Source organism: Elephas maximus, chromosome 23, assembly GCF_024166365.1.
Source record: "Elephas maximus indicus isolate mEleMax1 chromosome 23, mEleMax1 primary haplotype, whole genome shotgun sequence".
NCBI classification, from domain to species: Eukaryota; Metazoa; Chordata; class Mammalia; order Proboscidea; family Elephantidae; genus Elephas; species Elephas maximus.
In genome coordinates, this window is record NC_064841.1 from 17,998,253 (window position 1) to 18,022,943 (window position 24,691).

Here is a 24,691-nt window from a genome sequence, read left to right on the forward strand (position 1 = left end):
GGGGTCACCATGAGTCAGAATCAACCTGATGACACTGGGTTTGTTTGGTATTTTGGCTGTTGCTCCTTTCAGCAGGAACCACCTGGGACAACCAAAATCTGTCACTTCCTCTCATCCCTGTCACCTCTTTACCTTTCCAACCCCACTCCATCACACCTGTCTCTGCCTGCCACATGCCCAAGCCCTTCAATGATGCTTTTACACTTCCAGTTATTTAAAAAAAAAAAAAAAAAAAATCACAGATTCACTTAGTTATTTAGACTCCAATGTTACAATATATCCGTCAAGTCGATTTAGCCTTCATAAATAGTACTATAACTTTTTATAAGAATGTTGGTAGAAATAGGTGCCCTGGTGGCACCAGTGGTTAAATGTTTGGCTGCTAACCAAAAGGTCGGCAGTTCGAAAATTATAAAATTCAACAAATAACATACATCATTCTGATACCGTGAAAGTTCCTAAAAAGGTGATAACCATTGTATTTCCAAATCTTTGTTAGTTACGCTGTTCTCTGCATTTGTTTTCACAAAGTAGCTTTTACTTCTGCTCTTTATCTTCATTTTTTTCCAGTAAGTAGAGTGACTGTGTTCATCAAATGGAAAAAGTTATTGTTGTTGCTATTATAAAAACTCATGAAAAAATTTACACACGGAAAGAAATAATCTTCAATGGTTACTAGGAAAGGGAGGGGTAGGGAGGGAAAAACACTAAATAGACAATAGATAAGTGGTAACTCTCGTGAAGGGTAAAAGCATATAATACTGAGGAAGTCAGCACAGCTTGACCAAGGCAAGGTCATGGAAGCTTCATAGACACACCCAAACTCTCTGAGGGACCAAATTACTGGGCTGAGGGCTGTGGACCACAGCCTCAAAGGACCCTAGCTCAACTGGCATAACATAGTTTATAAAGAAAATGTTCTACATTTTACTTTGGTGAGTAGTGTCTGCGGTCTTAAAAGCCTGTAAGCAGCCATCTAAAATACTCTGCTGGTCCCACCCCATCTGGAGCAAGGGAGAATGAAGAAAATCAAAGACAAATCAAAGGGGAAGATTAGTCCAAAGGACTAATGGACCACAACTACCAAAGCCTTCACCAGACAGAGTCCAACACAACTAGATGGTGTTTGGATACCACCACTGACTGCTCTGACAGGGATCACAATAGTGAGTCCCAGACAGAGCTGGAGAAAAATGTAGAACAAAATTCTAACTCACAAAAAAAGACTAGACTTACTGGCCTAAAAGAGACTAAGGAAACCCTGAGAGTATGGCCCCCAGACACCCTTTTAGCTCAGTAATGAAGTCACTCCTGAGGTTCACCCTTCAGCCAGAGATAAGACAGGCCCATAAAACCAAACGAGACTAAATGGGCATGCCAGCCCAAGGGCAGGGATGAGAAGGCAGGAGGGAACAGGAAAGCTGGTTAATGGGGAACCCAAGGTCAAGAAGGAGAGAGTGTTGACATGTCACAGGGTTTTTAACCAATGTCATAAAACAATGTGTATTAATTATTTCATGAGAAACTAATTGGCTCTGTAAATCTTCATTTAAGGACAATAAAAAAACTGAAAGAAAAACAGTTGTTGTTGCTATAATAATGATGGTGTGAATATATCTCAAGTACTTACTATGTGGAGGAAATCATGTCAACTACTTGACGTTACATCATTTAATCCTTACCGAACACTATGAGGTAGTTATGTTCATTTTGCAGCTGAAGAAGCTGAAGTTGGATTAATTTGATAACTTATTCAAAGTCACACACAGCTGGAATAGGATTTGAACCCAGGTCTATACATGCGCTATAGATAACGGTTGGCAATTATTAAAAATGGTCAGCTTTAAAATGTGTCATATGTATGTGTACTTGTGACCTGTTAAAACAAATAAAATCATTTATAGGGGAGTGTCACGGATTGAATTGTCCCTCCCAAAATGTATGTATCAATTTGGCTGGGCCATGATCCCGGGTATTGTGTGATTTTCCTATATGTTGTAAATCCTGCCTCTGTTATGTTAATGAGGGAGGATGGGCGGCAGTTGTGTTAGTGAGGCAGGACTCAATCTACAACATTGGATTGTGTCTTGAGGCAATCTCTTGATATATAAAAGAAAGAAGTGAGCAGAGAGACAGGGGGACCTCATATCACCAAGAAAGAAGCGCGGGGAGCAGGGTGCATCCCTTGGACCTGAGGTTCCTGTGCAGAGTAGCTCCTAGTCCTGGGGAAGACTGATGAGAAGGACCTTCTTCCAGAGCCGACACAGAGAGAAAGCCTTACCCTGGAGCTGACGCCCCGAATTTGGATTTTTTTTTTTTTTACTGTGAAGAAATAAATTTCTCTTTGTTAAAGCCATCTGCTTGAGGTATTTCTGTTATAGCAGCACTTGATAACCAAGCCAGGGAGTGAGCTGTTGTTTTTGCCTCCTGCATTTAGCCTCCCCATTTGTCTACTTTTGGGGGGGATTGCTACTCCCCAAGGCAAATCATGTAATTCTGGTACCCAGGGCTGCCAATCACAGTGCTCCACCCTCCCTGCATGATAGGTGTGTCATCAGTCCTGGCCAATCACAATTAACCATGGCCCAGGCCATAGGGATTGGTCCTAGGGATAGGCATATGACTCAAGGAGAGCCAATTAGAGCCCTATCTATGGGATTTGACACATAGTCACTGGAAGAAAGGGGCTCACACATTCCTATTGATTATAGTTGCGATGATTTAGCTCTGGGACAACTGGTGGTCACATTAACAGAGTCTCCCTGCTTGGAAACCCATCTGCTTGGGGAAAGAAGGCCAACCCTCACAAGGCAAGTAGCTTCAAGAGAAGCAAACTGAGGGTCTCCTGATGACAGAGGTTAAGCCCACGAAATCCACCATCTCTGAAGACAGCTCCACTCATGGACCTCCCGGTTACATAAACCAATAAACCCCCTTTTTGTCCTTATTCCTATTTGGGTTGCTGCTACTTTTAACCTAAAAAGTTCTCATTGAGAGCTCAGGAAGAAGAATCTTCATTGTGCATTTGGAAGGTCACCTTTAATCACAAAACGAAGTTTCCTGTTTAGGTGGCTTCAGTAGGAGTTCGGTGCCAAATTCCCCAGCACTTACTTTGGAGAAGCTGAGGGGGATTTTTGGTGTCTGGTGAGGATGTAGCTGACAGGTCTTTCCTCTGCATCTCTGCATGCTCTGCTAAGGGTCTGAGAAGAGCCAGGGCTCCGGAACATTGCAAGTAATTGCCATCCAGATGCAGCTCACTGGAGGAAGGGGACAAAATACATCGTTCATTTGATGTTATTTCCACTTCTCGAAATTTGGATTTGGGGGCTTCCTTTCATAAAATCATGGAGTCCCAGTGGCGCAGTGGTTAAGAGCTCAGCTGCTAACCAAAAGATTGGCAGTTCGAAACCACCAGCTGCTCCTTGGAAACCCTATGGGGCAGTTCTACTCCATCCTACAGCGTCGCTGAGTTGGAATCAACCGGACAGCGACAGGCTTTTTTTGTTTGTTTCTTTCTTTTTTTCATAAAATCATAGGCCATAAAAGCAGACCTAGGAACAATGTCAGCTAGTAAAAACATGCATTCAGCATCACACCCTGATTCTCAAACTTAAATAAAGGGACTTTCTCTGGTAATTAGCAGAAAACAAAAATCTAGAAGGGGAAAAACAAGATGATTAAAATCACAGTGAGAAATCAGGGGAAGCCAGGGGCTGGTAGGCTTTGTAAATCATCAGGTTGTGTAACTCAGGATGGAGCAGTGCCAGGATGGGGGGGTGGGGAAGCTGGGGACACGCCTCACCAAATGGCACTCTGGCTGATGACTGCACCCAGCCTTGGCCCGCTCTGTGGCCCCAGACCACAGTAACGCAGACTAAGGCCTTGAAGCCTTTGATTGTTCTCCAGGCCTGAGAAAATGTTCTCAACTTCCTCATTTCCAAATCTAAAAAAAAAATGACAAGAACAAATTAGTGCCCTTTAAAATCTACGTCAGCCATTGGGTCATTAATTTCAAAGCATCATCTGGGGTCAGTGAGAGGCATTAACCATCTGCTATTTTTTTTTTTTTTTTAATAGCTAATAGCTAACTGTTAATAGCTACTTGAGTAAATAAATAAACAACAAACCCGTTGCCGTCAAGTCGATTCCAACTCATAGCGACCCTACAGGACAGGGTAGAACTGCCCCATAGAGTTTCCAAGGAGCACCTGGTGGATTCGAACTGCCAACCTTTTGGTTAGCAGCTGTAGCTCTTAACCACTATGCAACCAGGGTTTCCGTTAGTAGCTATAGCAAATGGTTAATAGCACCCAGAGGTCCCTGGGTAGTGCAAACAGTTTGCACTCAAATACTAACCTAAAGGTTTGTGATCTGAACCCACCTGGTACCGTGGAAGAAAGGTTTGGCAATCTGCTTCCATAAAGACCACAGCCAAGAAAATCCTGTGAAGCTCAGTTCTACTTTTTAACACATGGGGTCGCCATAAGTCAGAATTTGACCTGATGGCATTGGGTTTGTTTGTTTTTTGGTTTTTGCTCCTTTCAGCAGGAACCACTGGGACAACTGAAATGCGTCACTTCCTCTCATCCCTGTTGCCTCTTTACCTTTCCAACCCCACTCCCTCACACCTGTCCCTGGTTCCAAGCCAGGGCTGGCTGTGGGGGTAGGATAGGTATAGAGGAAAGAGACACGGACTCTGTCTCCTGGGAAAAGGGAGCAGTGGACAGATAGAAGTATCCATTTAGGGGAACAGAGAGGAAACAAGCTCTGGATACTGGAGGTGACCACCACGGAGACAAGAGAAATAGTCTACCTGGCAGGGCTAGGAGGAGTCTGGGAAGACCTCAGCAGCACCAGGACTCTGTGAGAAAGGAGCCCTTTAAGTGTGTTCAGAGCAGGCTCTGGAAAGTTCCACCACTTGCCTCCCCTTCCACAGCCCTCCGCAGCTCTCTGGATTTGTACTGCACAGTCCTTGAGTTTGCAAAGTGAAATCATACGTATGGTCTCACCGATGCCTGCAACACCCTCTGGAGGTAGGTGTTAGCAACAGGTTTTTATGGGTCAGGAAGCTGAGGCTCAGTGAGGGAAAGTGACGTCTTCAAGGAATTTGTAATATCAAGGCTTGAACGTCAAGGCGAAGTGGGTAGTATTAACAGAAATAACTTTTAAAATTTATTAATTCAACAAATAACTGTTGAGGGCCCACTACGTTCCGGCCGCCGTGGTGAGTATGGGAATGCAGCGCCCACGAGAAAGAAGGGCGTCTCGTCTGACGCTCGGACCTCAGTCTATCAGAGAAGACAGTGAGAAAAGAACTGCAGTCCCCAGAAGGCTGGTAACCACTGCTAAAATCTGGGCTGTGAAGCCCAGCACCCCAACCCTGACAGCTTCTAGGTGTCTTAGCAGCAGCAGTGTTCTGACTGACAATTAAAATGGGCTATTTGCTAAAGATGGGAATCCCTTCTTCTTTCTTCCCACCAGCACAGGTCTCAGTGTCCCTCCCAGGAGCTGGGTCTAGAGGGGTCTCTTAGCAGCGGGCCCAGTTCCGCCGAGTTCAGCGTGGAAGCCGGTGAGGGACCCCTGTGCATGCCCTGCAGTCTCTGTGGTGGTGTCCTGAGGACACTGGCCTTCAGCTGCCCTGTGCTCAGAGCTGCTGCCTGATGCTCCTCCCTGCCTTTCAGAAACCTGGAGAACAATGTGATGAAACCCCTGCACCTCAACAAAGAGCTCCTCTCTCCCTGCTTTGCTGATGCATTTGCCCGTTGTCACCACCAGGGCCTTGAGGAGACCCTGCACGCTGTGGGGCCAAGCCCTCTGAAGGACTTGCTCTGCCTTTCCATTAACACCACACCTTTCTTCCCACTCCTCTCCTGGTGAATGTCCAACCCATCACCCAGGGAACTGTGGCTTCCCTTGTCTGAACTACCACAAACATTTATATATGCATCTTTTGTGACATTCAGACTTTCTACCTTGTAGTATATATATAAGTATATATTACCTTTCTCCTAAAAACGAAAACAGCTGCCATCTAGTCGACTCTGACTCATGGCGACCCCTATGGCAACTGTGCTCCAGAGGGTTTTCCATGGCTGATTTTTAGGAAGTAGGTCACCAGGCTTTTCTTCTGAGGCACCTCTGGTTGGATTTGAACCTCCAGCCTTTCAGTTAGCAGCTGAGTGCATTAACCATCTGTGACACGCTACCGTTTGGGAATTCCCTCCTCTCCCCTACTATATCAAAAAGCATTGACTTATAAATATTTACATCTTCCTTTTTACCCATGAGGGCCCTTCAACAAATATTTGTTGAAAGAATAAATGAATGAAGAGAGACTCTTTTCGAGAGCTCTAGCATTTACTCAGCAACATTAACTTTAAGGAGGTTTTAGAGCCTCTTCATTGGGCGATGACCTGAAGAGGCAGGAGGAATCCGGACATGGCCCTCCTCACCATCCCGCAGCTGACAGCGGTAAGAGCCCTGTGGGAGCTCTGCGTTCCATCCTTACTTGCAGTAATCCAGGACCAGAGACAGCAAGCTGCTGAACTGCAGAGCCTTCCCCAGTCGCCCCAGAGACCACAGATCCATTTGGCAGTCAATGATTTCTAATGTGGTAAACGGGTAAGTGGTGCACCCCTTCGATTCCAGAAACAGAGCCTGAGAACATGAAGTAAAAAAAGGCTTACACAATGAAGACAAATATGCGTGGGCTTTAATATGTTGCTTAAAAGTCAATCATGTGAACTTCATCAACACTTTGGCCTCTAAGGTAACTTTCTGTTTATCAAAGGAAAAAGTGGCATGTAAATAAAAAAAACCGCTATTTAAGTCAAAGACTCGTTGAAGAGTTCTATGGGAAACATCAAGCTTTATGACGAGAATCTTACATATCGCCTGTTTTAGATGCTGATATTCTAACCCACAAATTTATATCTTCCTATGGTTGTGCTCTTTTCAGTTGTGAAGTGTAGGGAGGCAGTTCTTCGTATAATTTAATAAAATTTTTAATAATTAAGTGATCTGTCATTCATTACCATAGATATAATTAGGATTTGAAGGTCCATTCAGAACTAAACCCCCCCAAAAAGAAACCCACTGCCGTTGAGTCGATTCCGACTCACAGCGACGCTACAGGACAAGGTAGAACTGCCCCATAGGGTTTCCAAGGCTGTAAATCTTTAGGGAAGCAGACTGCTGCATTTTTCTCCCAAGGAGCAGCTGGTAGGTTCAAACTGTTGACAGCCGAGTGCTTTAACCGCTGCACCACCAGGGCTCCTTCATTCAGAACTGGACTGTGCAAACTCAGCAATGATATGTTTCTCGTATGGAGGGAGGCATCTGGACAGGATGGGTAACAAGGCTTGAGCCATCTCAAGTTCCCTCAGGCTCCTGAATGTGGTAAGCTCATTTCTTTTCTTTCTTTTTTTAATTTTTATTCTGTCAAAAATATGCACAACAGAGTATACACCGATTCAACAATTCCTACGTGTACAATTCAGTGACATTGATTACATTCTTCAAGTTGTGCAATGGTTTTAGCTAGTAATTTTCCAAATTATTCCACCACCATTAACATAAACTCCCTGGCCTCTTGGAAAAAACTCCCCTTCCCCCCTCTTCCCCATCCCCTGGTAACCACTAATAAGCTTTGGTTTCTATATATTTGTTTATTTCATCTAAGCAAGATCATACAGTATTTGTCCTTTGTGACTGACTTATTTCGCTCAGCATAATGTTTTCAAGGTTCGTCTGTGTCGTGGCATGCAACGGGTCTTGATTTCTTTTCACGTATGCACCACATTTTGTTTCTCCATTCATCTGCTAATGGACATTTTGGTTGTTTCCACCTTTTGGCTATTGTGAATAGTGCTGCAATGAACACTGGTGTCCATGTGTCTGTCCGCATCACTGCTTTCAAGTCTCTAGTGTGGACCTAAGGGTAGAAGAGCTGGGAAGGCATTTCTTGTGGGGACAAAAGATGTCAATGGAAGTTAAATCACTACCCTAACAGATAAAGGGAGATATTTAAAAGGACAAATCACGAGAACGTCGTGAAGGCCACCTTTCAGCAATTATAATCAGCACAACCTGAGGGTTCCTTTGATTCAGAATTTAGGCCAAAAAGAGAATTTGATGGGGTTTGGAGGATTTAGGGTTTTTTTTGAGGTAATGACATGTTGGTCAGTTATAGGATTCCAAATTATACCTTGGCTGAGAATAAAAAGACACTTGCTACCTAAACTGCAGAGCTGGTGCCCAAGGCCTCTTTAATTAGAGAACGCCCTGTTTGAGTGCTGGGTTGGATTTCTCAGTCTGTGCTTCAGACTGAGGAGTCAATGTGGCACACATCAGTGCCCATGCTAACGTTGGTTTGAGCAAAACAGACTCTTGACCAGGCCCCACAGAGTCCGACCAAAGACTGCAGTGCCCCTGCCTGGGGCACCAGCACTGCTGTGGGCAAGGACCTTAGCCACCTGTGCACTGAGACAGAAGTCTTCAGCAGTGTCCAGATTAATCAACAGGGTGAAATTTTAAGGAACTGTTAAGCAACACTTTTATTGTTGTTTTGAGCTAAAGCATGAATTTATTGATCAACTGCAAACTTTTGTATGAGTTTTCTAATATTTTGTTGCTATTAAGAGTATACAGAGCAGTGAAGGACAATTGCAACATGCATGGACAACATTCTACTTCCAGCAGCTGGGTGGACTGGCTACCCTGATGGACCCTCTGAATAAAAACAACTAAAAATGCTGGCTACATATTAAAAATGTCTTTTTACGAATCTGTGAAACATTTCATAACATGGAGGAATCTGGAAGGCATTACGCTGAGTGAAATTAGTCAGATGCAAAAGGACAAATATTGTATAAGACCACTATTATAAGATCTTGAGAAATAGTATAAACTGAGAACACATTCTTTTGTGGTTACTAGAGGGGGGAGGAAGGGAGGGTGGGAGAGGGTTATTTCTGGTTAGATAGTAGATAAGAACTACTTTAGGTGAAGGGAAGGACAATACTCAGTACAGGGAAGGTCAGCTCAACTGGACTGGACCAAAAGCAAAGAAGTTTCCAGGATAAACTGAATGCTTCGAAGGTCACTGGAGCAAGGGCGGGGGTTTGGAGACTATGGTTTAAGGGGACTTCTAAGTCAATTGGCAAAATAAATTCTATTAAGAAAACACTCTGCATCCCACTTTAAAGAGTGGCGCCTGGGGTCTTAAATGCTACAAGCGGCCATCTAAGATGCATCAATTGGTCTCAACCCACCTGGATGAAAGGAAAATGAAGAACACCAAGGTCACACGATAACTATGAGCCCAAGAGACAGAAAGGGCCACATGAACCAGAGACTTACATCATCCTGAGACCAGAAGAACTAGATGGTGCCTGGCCACAACCAATGACTGCCCTGACAGGGAGCACAACAGAGAACCCCTGAGGGAGCAGGAGATCAGTGGGATGCAGACCCCAAATTCTCATAAAAAGACCAGACTTAATGGTCTGACTGAGACTAGAGGAATCCCGGTGGTCATGGTCCCCAAAGCTTCTGTTGGCCCAGGACAGGAACCATTCCTGAAGACAACTCATCAGACATGGAAGGGACTGGACAATGGGTTGGAGAGAGATGCTGATGAAGAGTGAGCTACTTGTATCAGGTGGACACTTGAGACTGTGTTGGCATCTCCTGTCTGGAGGGTAGGTGGGAGGGTAGAGAGGGTTAGAAACTGGCAAAACGGTCACGAAAGGAGAGACTGGAAGGAGGGAGCGGGCTGACTCATTAGGGGGAGAGTAAATGGGAGTATGTAGTAAGATGTGTATAAGTTTATATGTGATAGACTGACTTGATTTGTAAACTTTGACTTAAAGCACAATAAAAATTATTAAAAAAAATGTCTTTTAAAAAAATTCATTGGATATATACCTGGTTGTGGAATTGCTGGGTCATACGGTAATTCTATATTTAACTTTTTTAGGAATGCCCGAAGTGTTTTCTCCAGTGGCTGCAGCATTTACAAACCCATCAGCAACATAGGAGGGTTCCAATATCTCCCACTACCTCACCAACAATTGTGATTTTCTGTTTTTTTATAATAGCCATCCTAGTGAGTGTGAAGTGGTATCTCATTGTGGTTGTGATTTGCATTTCTCTAATGGCTAACGGGAAACCCTGGTGGCACAGTGGCTAAGAGCTATGGCTGCTAACCAAAAGGTCAGCAGTTCGAAACCACCAGGCGATCCTTGGAAATCCTATGGGGCAGCTGTGCTCTGTCCTATATGGTTGTTATGAGTTGGAATTGACTCGATGTCCACAGGATTGGTCTTTAATGGCTAATGGGAGCCCTGGTGGCACAGTGGTTAAGCGTTAGGCTGCTAACCAAAAGGTCGGCAGTTCTACTCTGTCCTATAGGGTTGTTATGAGTTGGAATCGACTCAACGGCAGTGGGTTAATGGCTAATGAGAAGGCTGAGGTGGGTCAGTGGTAGAATTCTTGCTTTCCATGAGGGAGACCCCGGTTCAATTCCTAGTCAATGCACCTCATGTGCGGCTACCACCTGTCCATCAGTGGAGGCTTGCAGGTCGATGTGATGCTGAACAAGTTTCAGCGGAGCTTCCACACTAAGACAAACTAGGAAGGAAGCCTGGTGATCTACTGAAAATTGGCCAGTGAAAACCCTATGGATCACAATGGTATAATGTACTAATGGACCGCATCTACCACGGCCTCCATCAGACTGAGTCCAGTACAACTAGATGGTGCCCGGCTACCACCACTGACTGCTCTGACAGGGATCATAATAGAGGGTCCCCAACAGAGCTGGAGAAAAATGTAGAACAAAATTCTAACTCAAAGAGAAAACCCAGACTTACCAGCCTGACAGAGACTAGAGAAACACTGAGAATATGGCCCCCTGGACACCCTTTCAGCTCAGTAATGAAGTCACTCCTGAGGTTCACCCTTCAGCTAAAGATTGATCAGGCCCATGGAACAAAGCAAGAGTAAAGGGGTGCACCAGCCCTGGGGCAGGGACTGGAAGGCAGGAAGGAACACGTGAGCTGGTCACAGGGAACCCAGGGTTAAGAAGGGAGAGTGTTGACACGTCGTGGGGTTGTTAACCAATGTCATACAACAATGTGTGTACTGATTTATGAGAAACTAGTTTGTCCTGTAAATCTTCATCTAAAGTTCAGTTAAAAAAAAATGGTATAATGCTCTTGTGCACAGGACTCCCATGAGTCGGGACGACTTGATGGCAGCTAACATCAGTGACTGATGATGTTGAATACCTTTTCATATCCTTATTGGCCATTTGTATATCTTCTTCGGAAAAGGGTTTGTTCAAGTCCTTTGGCCCATGTAAAACTAAACTATAATGTCTGATTATCATAAAATAACTTTTAAGGAGGAAGGAGAGAGTAGAGATTGAGGGACAACACTAGTGGCTATTGTGATCTTTTTTTTTTTTTTTTTAGTCTCTTACTCTTTTTTCCTTTTAATCCCTGATTTTATTTCTTTGAACATTTTAAACTTCTTTTATAACCTGAATCTCATAGTTACAGTAATCTGAGTCATTTTGGGATCTGATATTGCTGTCTATTGCTTCTACCACCTCTTACTCAGAGTGATACTTCTTTGTGTGTTTTTCTGATTTCTTTTTTACCATAAGCTCATATTTCATGGAAAATAGTTATGGAAATTCTTTCCGCTCTGAAGATAGATTCCTCCAGAGAGGATCTGCATTTGCTTTTGCCTAATATGTTGTTAAACCCATTCACTGAGACTTCGATCTCAGTTATTGTCTCTTTCAGTTCTAGAAGGCCAATTCAGTTCTTTGACAAAATCTTGATTTTGTCTTATATTTTCTTTGTCTCATATACATTATAAAGATGGAATTTGGTATGCTTGACTTTATCGTTACAAAATTGTTTATAGACATTAGTTGAGACCCAAGTTAATATGATTGTCTTCCAGGGAATATTTTCATTTTCTTCCGGACCCTTGCAGGCACCAGCAATCAAGGATCCCTCAATCCAATTTCAGGACTTGAGGTGATCAGAAACTAAGCTAGAGTCCCTTGAGTACTCATCTACCTGTGGTTCAGTTTTATTCCTAAACTATAGTCCTTCGCTATTCCAGCACAAGGCAAGGGGGTTAATTAGGCCTTCTCCAGGTGATCAGTGTCTCCTAGTATTTGAAGCCTGTCAAAAGCACTGCTCAGCTTCTCAACTGCCTCCTCTTTAAATCAAATACCTCCAAGAAAAAACTGTCCCTGGTGATGTCTCCTCCCTGGGCCTCCATCCTCTCTTGGGTCCCTTGCCTAATGTGTGTGTGTTTTCTAGATTATCTTCTTGGTCTGAATTACCTGATATTCCCCCTCCAGAAACAAACCCTACATGTGACTTCTCATAAGCAATAATGGAAGCTCAGTTAAAAAACAAAACAAAAGGTTAATCGATAATTGTATAACCAGCAAAACTATTTTTCACGATTGAAAGTTATATATCGTATAATAGCAGTCAAAATGAATGAACGTGAGAATTCCTGACGATGTAAGTAAAAAAAGTAAGTCACAAAAGGATACATACAATAGAATTCCATTTATGTAAATAAAAACATTTGCATATGTAATGAAAGTATTAAAACATACATGGGATTGATACACATCAACTTTAGGCCAGTGGTACTTCTGGGGAAGCAGATACAGAGAGAGCAAGTAAAATGAGGCTGTAGCTATTGTATTTGTAAATATCTGCAATTTTTAGTCCTTAAAAAAAAAAGCATGTTATATCTGGGTGGTGGGTACATGGGTGTCATTTCTATTATTTTCTATATTTTTATATAAGTTTACAATATTTCATTAAAAATACCTTTTTTTTTTTTTAAGGAAAACCTTGCAGCATAGCACTGAGAGCAAAATGAACTATAGGTTGAATGCACAATGCAATATGTTTAGATGAAATTTTAAGCTTTGAAAAAATATTTTAAAATCCATGACTCACAAGTCTGGCAACCTCTGGGTTGCTCAGCTGAAGGCCCCAGATACACAGCTCTTGCCCCAGCGTGTAACACACGTCTTGAATTGTCATGAGCAAAGGTTCCAAGGAAACTGGTAGGAAGCTTGGCGGGGAGGCATCCGGTCTCACCAGAATGAACTGGAATATAAGAAAAAAACTTACAGGTGTGCAGCATAAAGAGATTCCCATGCATCTGAAGATGTAGAAAAGGAATATTGTCATTAGACTACATTAGAACATCTAAAATAATTATTAACTCTGGATCAGGTGTGCATTGTGGTGACCATGCATCATAGACTTAGGAAGCTCCTGCTATGTGTAAGGCCCCAAGAAAAGTCCTATATGGCAGAGATTTTCTAGCAGATTACTGCCCATTATTGGGCCAGGAAATTAATTTAGAGGTTACAACCCAGTTTTTTTTTTTAAGTAAAATAGAAAAGAATATCTAAGTTCGTTCTATGGAGTAAGGATAATAACTTCTCATGAAACATTTATTTTGATGATATTCAAAATCAAAATGAAGAGCCAGCCTAAGCAACCAACCCAATATAAACAGCCCGTTTGGCCGTAATTCTGCACACTAGCTTAACATCACTTACGTACTGGGTCATGGTGTCAGTTGTATTTCCGATGGTAGATTGCAATTTGAAAAAAAAATAAATAAATAAAGTTTGGAAAACATTGCTGTAGAGAATATAAATTTGAACAAAATTTATGATTAAGTAATTGACGGCTAATTACAAGACTTACAGTACAAAAAAAAAGTTAGTAATTATTTTACCACGAAAAGGATAGATCTGGGAAGCTCCTCCAACTGGATGAGCCAGGAGATGGTGAGGGAGCCCAGGGAAGGAATCACTGAAGAAGGGATTAGAAAGATCGGGGAGGACAGGTATGGGTGAGGGAAGAGAGGCTGAAGGGGAGGAGAGGAGGGGCAGCTACTCCAGGACATGAGAATTTGGGGGGAAAATAGAGACGGTTAAAGAGGAACTTGAGGTGGTTCTTTTTACGTGAGGTTCAATGTAGGCATCCTCCCACACTCCAGTCTGTCCTTGGGGCACTGCCAGTTATGAGCTGCTTCATGTGGACTCTGATTCACAGCAATGCCATGGGTGTCAGAGCAGAACTGTGCTCCACAGGGTCTTCAAAGGCTGATGTTTCAGAAAGAAGTCACCAGACCTTTCTTCCAAGGTGTCTCTGGGTTGACTCGAACCTCCAACCTTTTGGTTAGCAGCCAAGCATGTTAACCGTTTGTGCCACCCCAGTGCCCCCTTCCCCATAGCTGTCCATTTAGTTCCAGTGCCAGCCTCTCCTCTCCTCTTTTGCCCTCACACTCAGTCCCTAGATTTAATCTCAGAAAACATGACATCAGAATGTTTTTCTGGGATCCAGTGCTTTGGGAGTCAGACTTGTGACTGTGTTGACCTCATTCCAGGTGAGATGGGCCTCACGAGGGGAGACATGGGCACGCACAAGTGTGGACTAGTGATGTGGACTCAGCAGTGGTCAAGGAAAGGAGGCATTGACTCTGAGGAGCCAGGTGGGTGGTCAGAGCACTGGGGAGGGGAGGGCCTGCAAGGATAATAAGATGGGCAGCTCTTGAGTGGGGCCTCCTAGATGTGGAGTGGAAGGAGGGCTGACCATTCCAGATGGCGAAGTGGTGTGAGAACAGGCAGGCTGCTGAAGCGATGGACAGGCAGGTCCAAGGTTACAGCAGGAAGGTAGGAGAGGTGCTAACCCTCCCAGTGCCTGGGGGAGACTCTGACCTTCATTCGGTCTGCAATGCAGAGGGAGTGGCACAGCTAGTTTGGGGCTGGAGACCTGTGTTCCCGGGGATGAACCTCGGTCAGTTCATTTCGGAGAAGAATAAGGCAACAAGGCCGTACGTCCACTCACCTTCTTGAGAATCTGTTCACTGTTGATGCTGGTTTTCAGGTCCCTTTTGATGGCTGGACACACAAACGTCTGAGACTGTGCGCAACGCTTCTCATATGTTTTCAGAAACTTCTGCAGAATTGGAACGATGGGCAGGGCTGTCCCTTTTGCGTTTTTTCCTTCCTTTGCTTTTGGCATTGTTTTATTGTGTTAGATTCCACTTGGATTCTGAAAAGAGTAACTTACCCTGAAACCCAACACACAGATGTCTGTGTAAGGAGCAGAGTGCCACTCCCCCACTAAAAATTGACAGATATTCCCACACAGCCTTCTGTACAAATCTCAAGGTATTTCATTTATCTTAAAAGGGGAACAGGGGTTACCGGAAGTCAAGCTAGAGCTAGCTGAAGGGAACTGTTCAATTTCTAATTTCTGTATTTGTGGGCCCGTGTCCTTTCCTTTAGATTCTTTAAAAGGGTACTTTACCCAGGGAACTCAATTATAAAGGAATTCAATTAGCATTAATATTGGATACTAAATATCACTAAGGGATTATGACTTAAAAATGGCATGAATCTCTTTAGAAACACAATTCTTGCCAGGCAGTATATCATAGTTGTTAAGCAAACGGGCTTGGGAGGCAAGCAGACCTGGGTGTTAGCCAGGTCACCACATGACTCGTTGTGTGGCCTTAGATGAGTTATAAAACCTCTTTACACCACTGTTCCCCTATCTGCAAAATGGATCATAGTTGTTTTAAGGATTCAAAAACCAAAAACCAAACCTATTGCTATTGAGTCGGTTCCGACACATAGCAACCCTAGCAGACAGAGTAGAACTGCCCAGTAGAGTTTCCAAGGAGTGCCTGGTGAATTTGAACTGCCAACCTTTTGGTTAGCAGCCAAGCTCTTACCCACTGTACCGCCAGGGTTTCCTTTTAAGGATTAGGTGAGATAAGTTTATAAAGCACTTACCGCAATGCCTGGCACATGGTGGAATGCTCAATAAGCTTCATTATTACCATTATTGATATATTACTAGTATTCTGCTGGCCACAGGAAGCTGGTACTGATTTTGTCTCTTAAATTATCCAGCCCCAAAAGTTGCTTCCACGTACTGACTTAAGGTAATCGTGGTTGGGGATCTGAACTGGGTTCACAGAGACAAAAGTTTATGGGAATGATTGGAGTTTTCACATATGGGAATGTTTCTAGCTGGAGACTGTCCATAAATATTGTGTTTATTGGCTTACATCAAAAGAGGCTCTCCTTGTTGAACCCAGGCCAGATGGCGCATCCTATGAAAACTGAAAAAAGGCATGGGCTACTGAGAAAAAGCAAACATAAAAAGGAGTTCCATTGTCTGCAACTACCGCCATCACTTTTCTTCCCTCACGGCTTCAACAGCCGTCTTGCTCTTCTTTTGTCTGTTCTCCACCTGGTAGCCAGAGTGATATTTTCAAATGTAAATCAGATCATGTGACTCTTTTGCTGAAAGCTCTCCAATGGTTTCCCCATTACATGTATCTTTACTGATTTTTTAAAAAAATATTATTATTTTATCAGTTATTTGAGAGACATGTATGGACGTGAATTTATCTGTTTCTGTGATTAGTTCTGTCAATTTTGGTTTTATATATTTTGATACTATGTTATTAGGTGCCTACAAGTTTAGAATTGTTAGATCTTTCTGGTATGTCCATCCTTTTGCCAGTATTTAATAGCCCTCGTTCTCTCTAGTAATGCTTCCTGTTTTAGAGCCACAGTTCCCAAACTGTCCACTGAGGTGCCTAGGGACACTGCAGCAAACTCAGAGGCACTGTGGAATATTTTAAATTTTCAAGACATTCCAGCAACATCTGTTAGATGCTAAAGTACTAGTTGGAGATAGTTTACAGTTTCAAATTAAAATTATGCTTGTATTAACAATCCATTGCTGTATAATAGTTACACTGAAATTTAGTGGCTTAAAACAACACATTTTTATTATCTCACACTTTCTGTGGGTCAGGAATTTGAGTGGTTCTGCTCAGGGTCTTTCATGGGGTTTCAGTCAAGATGCCAGCTGGAGCTGTATCATATGAAGGCTTGACTGGGGTTAGAGGGTCTGCTTCTCAGATGGCTCACTGCTGTTGATAGGAAGGCTGTTTCTTACCATGTGGGCCTCAGCATAGGGCTATTTGAGTGACCTTATGACATGGCAGCTGATTTCCCCCAGAGCACGTGACCTGAGAGAGAGAGAGCAGGGAGGAAGCTGTAGTGCTTTTTTTGATCTTGTCTCAGAAGACATGTACCATTACTTCCATACAGTCTGTTCATTAGAAGGGAATCACTCAATTCAGCTCACTCTGAGGAGGAGCAGAGCGAAGCTCCATCTCTTGAAGGGAGGTGAATGAAAGAATTTGTGGACATATTATAAAACTACCACAGCGCTACATTCCTTTCAATGACATCATATCTTTGTGAAGCTGGGTTTTTGGAGGCTGCTGTGGAAAAAAAGAAGTCCATGTGAAAATCAATGTAGAACAAGAAATGAGGGTGGCGGTATCTGATTTCAAGGTTTGAGAAGCTCTGCAGTATTCAACAGGTATAAACATCCCATTAATAAGTAATTGTAGTTACTTAAGAATTAAATGGAGCCCTGGTGGCACAGTGGTTTAGAGCTCGGCTGCTAACCAAAAGATCAGCAGTACAAATTCACCAGCTGCTCCTTGGAAACTCTATGGGGCAGTTCTACTTTGTCCTATAGGGTTGCTATGAGTTGGAACTGACTTGACAGCAACGAGTTTAAGGATTAAATAAAAATATATACATCTGTTATAGATTGAATTGTGTCCCTAAAAATATGTATTGACATCCTGGCCCCTGTACCTTTGGATGTGATCCTGTTTGGAAATAGGGTTTTTCTTTTGTGGTGTTAACGAGGCCATACGAAAGTAGGGTAGGTCCTAAACCTAATAATCACATCTGGGTTATAAATAGGGCAGAACAGACACAGAGACACACACGGGGGGAAGACACATACCAAGGAACGCAAAGAAATGGCAAGCATTGCAAGTAGTCACCAGAAACTAGCAGAGAAGCCCACTGAAGGAATCGACATGGCTGAGACCCTAATTTGGACGTTGAGCCTCTAGAACTGTGAGAAGATAAATTTCTATTTTTTAAGGCCATCCCCTTGTGGTACTTCTGTTATGGTGGCACCAGTAAACTAAGACAATATATTTAAATGTATGTGTGTTATTTTTTTCAAATGGCTACACAGTCATTAGGTTATAAATACTTCTTAGACTGTTGAGACCTAACTGAACTGTTAAAGAAAAGGGTTAGGTTTTCCTTTGGGCCTCCAGTACTGTGAAAAACGTACTGAGAGACTAAGATAGTTTGGGAACCTCTGACTTAGTGTTCACCTTGTCTGATATTGGTATAACTCTACCAGCTTCCTCTTGGCTAGTATTTGTATGGTGTCTTTTTTATTCCATCCTTTTATTTTCAACATTTCAGAGTCCTTAGAGTTAAGGCATGTCACTTGAAAGCAGCATATATTTAGGCTTTAAAAAGAAATCTGGTCTACTGAGGACACCCTGGACACTCTTTAAACCTTGAACAAAACTATCCCTTGAGATCACCTTTTAGTAGAAAAGCAAAGTGACACACAAAATAAAGGATAAAGGATATTACCTGTTTGATCGGTGCTCTATTAAAAAACCATCTGTATAAATCCAAAAGGTCAACATTTAATCCAATGCAAAGATGAGAAGATAAGGGGGCAGGGAAACTCGAGTAGTGGAAAGGGAACAACCAGAACACAATTAGAGAGAAAGCTGACACAATGTGAAAAATGTAACTAACGTCACTGATCAATTTGTGTGGAAACTGTCAAGTGGGAACCTAATTTGCTGTGTAAACTTGCACCAAAAACACAATAAAATATTATTAAAAAAGAAAAAAATATCTGATCTAATTGTCTTAATCTCGTAATTGGACTATTTGATATATTTACATATTTGGAGTTAAATCTACCATTTTATTATTTTTCCCCACCTGCTTTATGATTCTTCTTTCTTGCCTTCTTTTGGATTAGTACACTATTTTTTAATTATTATATTTCCCTTCTATTAGCTTAGACAGTTTCATGTTCTTTTGATATTTATTAATGGTTACACTGGAGATTACAACATGCATCCTTAATTTATTACAAATACCAAAAAACCAAACCTGTTGCCATCGAGTCAATTCTGACTCATAGCAATCCTACAGGACAGAGTAGAACTGCCCCATAGTGTTTCCAAGAAGCAGCTGGTAGATTTGTACTGCTGACCTTTTGGCTAGTAGCTAAGCTCTCAACCACTGCACAGCCAAGGCCCTAAACTTATTATAGTTTGATAAAAATTATTTTGTAATACAAAGAATATTTGTGCTCATTCCAAAGAAAGATGATCCAACAGAATGTGGAAATTACTGAACAATATCATTAACATCATATGCCAAGTAAAATTTGCTGAGGATAGTTCAAAAGTGGTTGCAGCACTGACAGGGAACTGCCAGAAATTCAAGCCAAATTTAGAAGAGGGTGTAGAAGAAGAGATATCATTGCTGACGTCAGATGGCTCTTGACTAAAAGCAGAGAATACCAGGAAGATGTTTACTTGTGTTTTATTGACTCTGCTAAGGCATTTGACTGTGTAGATCATAACAAATTATGGATAACATTGTGAAGAATGGAAATTCCAGAACACTTAATTGTGCTCATGCAGATCCTGGACTTAGACCAACAGGCAGTCTTAAACAGAACAAGGGGTATGGAGTGGTTTAAAATCAGGATAGGTATGCATCAAGGTTGTATCCTTTCACCATACTTGCTCAATCTGTATGCTGAGCAAATAATCTGAGAAGCTGGGCTATATGAAGAAGGATGGGGCATCAGGATTGGAGGAAGACTCATTAATAACCTCCAATATGCAGATGATACAACCTTGCTTGCTTAAAGTGAAGAGGGCTTGAAGAACTTTTTTGATGATCCATACATAGCCTTCAGTATGGATTACACCTCAACATAAAGAAAACAAAAATCCTCACGACTGGACTAATAAGCAACATTATGATAAACAGAGAGAACAATTGAAGTTGTCAAGGATTTCATTTTACTTGGATCCACAATCAACACCCATGGAAGCACCAGTCAAGAAATCAAACGATGCATTGCATTGGGCAAATCTGCTGCAAAAGACCTCTTTACAGTGTAATAAGCAAAGACATCCCTTTGAGGACTAAGGTGCGCCTGACCCAAGCCGTGGTGTTTTCAATTGCCTCATATGAATGCAAAAGCTGGACACTGAATAAAGAAGACCAAAGAAGAAATGATGCCTTTGAATTGTGGTGTTGGTGAAGAATATTGAACATACCATGGACTGCCAGAAGAAAAAATCTGTCTTGGAAGAAGTACAGCCAGAATGCTCATTAGAGGCAAGGATGGCGAGACTTCATCTTACATACTTTGGAGATGTTATCAGGAGGGACCAGTCCCTGGGGTAGGACATCATGGTTAGTAAAGTAGAGGGTCAGTGAAAAAGAGGAAGACCCTCAGGAGACAGACAGACACAGTGGCTGCAACAATGGGTGCAAACATAGCAACAGTTGTGAGGATGGCACAAGACTGGACAGTGTTTCATTCTGTTGTATATAGGGTTGCTAGGAGTCGGAACCAACTTGACAGTACCTAACAACAATACAAAGAATGTTTTATCTTCATTTAATTCTTTCCCATCTTTTGTGTTATTGAGTTTTAATTCTACATTTATTTCTGCACAGTGTTAATTTTTATTTACCCCCATAGTACTCTTATATAGCACTCTTCATCCCTTCCTACATTCCATATTTCTGTCTGGGATCATTTTTTTTTTGTCCAAAGAAATTTAGTATTTCTTTCAGTGCTAGTTTGCAGGAAAATAATTAAATCAGATTTTGTTTGTCTGGATGGGTTCTTCATTTCCTTTCCACGTTTGAAGGATTTTCTCCTTTGTATAGAATTTTTTGACGGCAGTTTTTCTTTTAGCGCTCAAAGATGTCACTTCATTATCTTAAAAAAACAAACAAACAAAAAAACGTGTTGCCTTCGAGTTGGTTCTGACGCATAGTGGTGAGGAACGGCTGTCCATCTTTTGGTTAGCAGCCGAGCTCTTAACCACTGTGCCACCACGGCTTCTATAATTTCTGTTGAGAAGACACACCTTATTGTTTAAGTTAATATGCCTTTTTTCTGGCTGCTTTTAAAATTTTACCTTTGCCTTTAGTTTTCAGCTGTTTTACCGTGATGTACCCAAGCATGAGTTTCTTTGCATTTATCTTGTTTGGAGTTCATAGAGCTTCTTCAACCTCTGTCTCCTGTTTGCTTCATCCTTAATAGTTCCTACTGATGTATCTTCCTGATGTATACTGATGTATGAGATAACTAATGAGATACTGATGTATCTCCCTCTCTTCTGCAAGATCTTAGCTGCAGTTAAACCCACCTTTTGAATTCTTCATTTCAATTATTCTATTTTTCAGTTTTAAAACCTCCACTATATCCTCTTTTATAGGTTTTAGTTCTCTGATGAAAATCTCCATCTCGTTATCTATTTTCTTAACTAATAGTATTTTAAAGTCCATATCTGATTATTTTCATACCCGTGTCACCTGTTGGTCTTCTCAATATCCCTTTTTATCTCTTGGTCCTGTTTCTTGTTGCGCTTGGTAATTTTTTACTGAGTATTAGAGATTATGTATTAAAAAAATAGGAAGCTCTGGATATTATCTTCTTCCAGAGAAGGTCCATCCTATTATCACGGTCCTTACTGTTCAAAGTGGGGTCTTTAGACCAGCAGCATCAGCATCACCTTGGAGCTTGTTAATAAACTCTTGGGCCCCTACCACAGGCCTAGTAACTTAGAATCTCTGAGATTGCAGCTTCAAAACCTGTATTAACAAGCTCTCCAGGTGACTCTTGCCTGCTAAAGTTTGAGCAGCACTTTTCTGCTAGGCACTTAGGATGGAAAAACCACCTTAATTTATTCAGGAACTGAGCTGACTCAGTGCTAGACTGCACTTTTTTGAAAGGCTTGGTCTGTTTTTGGTTTGCCCCCTTTCCTAACACCCAAATGACAGCCTAGGGTATTTCCATGGTTCCCCCTCTTTGGGGGTCCTGAACTTCAATGTTTATCTTATCAGCACTGTGAGACTGCTGAAAACTGCTCTTTAGCCTCTTGTCCTGTACAGCCTCGAGAGGAATACAACAGACTGGCTGGCTCATTTCCCTGTACCTCCCTTTTAGTCAGGATTTTGACTTTTCTTTTCTTTTTTTTTTTTATGATTCAGGTGAAAGTCTACACAGCAAATTAGTTTCTCATTAAACAGTGAACAAATTGTTTTGTAACATTGGTTGCCAACCCTGCAATGTGTCAACACTCTCCCCTTCTCCACCCCAGTTTCCCTATTTTCATTCATCCAGTTTTCCTGTCCCTTTCTGCCTTCTCGCCTTTGCTTTTGGGCTGGTGTGCCCATTAGTCTTGTATACATGATTCAACTATGAAGCACGTTCCTCACAAGTGTTATTCTTGGCCCTATATGCCTGCCTCATCTTTGGCTGAAGGGCGAACCTCAGGAGTGACTTCAGTACTGAGATAAAATGGTGTCTGTTTAGGGGCCATTCTCTCAGGGTTTCTCTAGTCTCTGCCAGACCAACAAGCCTGGGTTTTTGTTTTGCCTTTTTTTGTGAATTTGAATTTTGTTCTACATTCCTGCCACCCTCACCCCCCACCCCCAGCTCTGTCCAGGACCCTCTACTGTGATTCCTGCGAGAGCAGTTGGTGGTGGTAACGGGGCACCACCTAGTTGTTCTGGGCTCAGTCTGGTGGAGATTGTGGTAGTTGTGGTCCAGGATTTTGGCTTTTCAAGTCCTGGCTGCTTTGGCAACTCCAAACTCCAACTGTTGCTGCTCCAGCTTCATGAGATAGCCAAAATCTCTGCTGGCTTTTCTGCTTCTTAACCATTGCTCTCTGTCCCATTTCTCAGTCTTTAGGTCTGCTCCAAGAATCAACAAATGCTTTAAGGGGGTAACAGCAAACATATTGTGGTTCCCTTTTCTCCAGGACCTTGGCTTTGGCCACTCCAGTCCTGACTGCCTTGGAAACTCACTGATGCTTTCAATCTGATTTTTTTTTTTTTAATCTGACTTAAAGTTGTTCTCTACAAAAACGTGGTTCTGCTGCAAACTGTTCTGTCCTAGGCAGGAGAAGAAATTCCATTGCACTTCTAATACAAATCAAACTCATTACTCTTGCTTATAAAGCCACAGTGTGATCTAGGCCTTGTCTAGGTTTTCAACTCATCTCAGCCTTACCCCATATTATTCTCTCCCATGCTGGCCTTCTTTTGTTTCCTTAAACACAATCCAGCTTGTTCCAGCTGATTTTGCACCAGCTGTTTCCTCTACCGGAAAAGCTCCTACCCCTCTTCTTCTCAGAGGTGATTTCTTCCCGTTGTTAATTTTTCAGTTTCATGTCAACTCTTCAGAATGGCCTCAGTTCATCTCCATCACACTCTCTGTTTTAATTATCTGTACAGCTATATATAGAGAGAGAGGAAGAGAGAGAGAGAGAGATTTAGATCAAAGAATTGGCTCGTGTGGTTGCAGAGGCTAGAAAGCCCCAAATCCATAGGTCTGGCTGGAGGCTTCTCTGACTCACATAGCTGTAGGGGCTGATGAACTCAAGATCCACACCAAGGAGGCTGACACATCCCAAGATCAGCAGGAAAGCTGCTAGCTCAAGTCCCAAGAACCAGAGGTCAGATGAACAGGAGCCAGCTGCAGGATTCAGAACAAGCAAAAGCCAGTGAGCCTTGCCAGAAAGCCCACCTACATTGGATGCAGGCCAGACACCCAAGGAAACTTCCTTTCAACTGATTGGCTACTCACAGCAGATCCCATCATGGAGGTGATCACACTATATTAGAATTATATTAGATCTCATCATGGAGGTGATTACATCATTATATGACTGCTAAAGTACATCGTAACTGCCAAACCACTGAGCATCATGACCCAGCCAAGTTGACACACAACCTTAATGATGACATAAGATGACCATGGTTCACTGTTTTTACTTCTCAGAACCTCATATTCTTCATCTGTAACAATGGCAGGAATCACACCTCTTTAGGCATTTGTAAGGATTAAATGAGATAACCTATAAAAAGTTTTTTTCACTAGTAACAAGAGGATGATAACAATCAGTAACTACCTCACAGAGTTGTTGTGAGGAATAACGAGTTAAAGTTCTAAAAAGCAAAGACAATACTTTGATGACTAAGGTCCACATGACCCAAGCTGTGGTATTTTCAATTGCTTCATATGCTGAACGATAAAAAAGGAAGACAGAAGAAGAACTGATGCATTCAAATTGTAGTGCTGGTGAAAAATAAACTGTAGACGGCCAGAAGAACAAACAAATCGGTCTTAGAAGAAATAAAACCAGATGCTCCTTAGGAGCAAGGATGGTGAAACTTCATCTTGCTTACTTCAGACAGGCCATCAGGAAAGACCAATCACTAGAAAAGGACACCACATTTTGTAAAGTAGAGGGCCAGTGAAAACAGGGGAAACCCTCCATGAGATGACTGGCACAATAGCCACAACAATGAGCTCAAGCATATCAAAGATCATGAAGATGGCACAGGACTGGGCAACATTTCCTTCTGCTACACATAAGGCAGCCAGGAGTCAAAGCCAACTCAACAACAGCTAACAGCAACATGACA

General features: G+C 42.3%; 1 protein-coding gene across 3 annotated transcripts in view; it reads right to left on the reverse strand.

The window, feature by feature from the left end:
• LOC126066513 (uncharacterized) overlaps nucleotides 1-24,691 on the reverse strand; it is a 55,553-nt gene that overhangs the window by 29,492 nt on the left and 1,370 nt on the right. For all 3 annotated transcript variants that reach the window (XM_049867640.1, XM_049867639.1, XM_049867641.1), the window contains exons 2-6: nucleotides 14,916-15,122; nucleotides 13,005-13,157; nucleotides 6,509-6,657; nucleotides 3,803-3,943; nucleotides 3,112-3,257 (exon numbers count right to left, since the gene is read on the reverse strand). In XM_049867640.1, coding sequence (XP_049723597.1) covers nucleotides 3,112-3,257; nucleotides 3,803-3,943; nucleotides 6,509-6,657; nucleotides 13,005-13,157; nucleotides 14,916-15,092 — 766 coding nt within the window. In that variant the 5' untranslated portion in view covers nucleotides 15,093-15,122. The remainder of the gene's footprint in view (nucleotides 1-3,111; nucleotides 3,258-3,802; nucleotides 3,944-6,508; nucleotides 6,658-13,004; nucleotides 13,158-14,915; nucleotides 15,123-24,691) is intronic.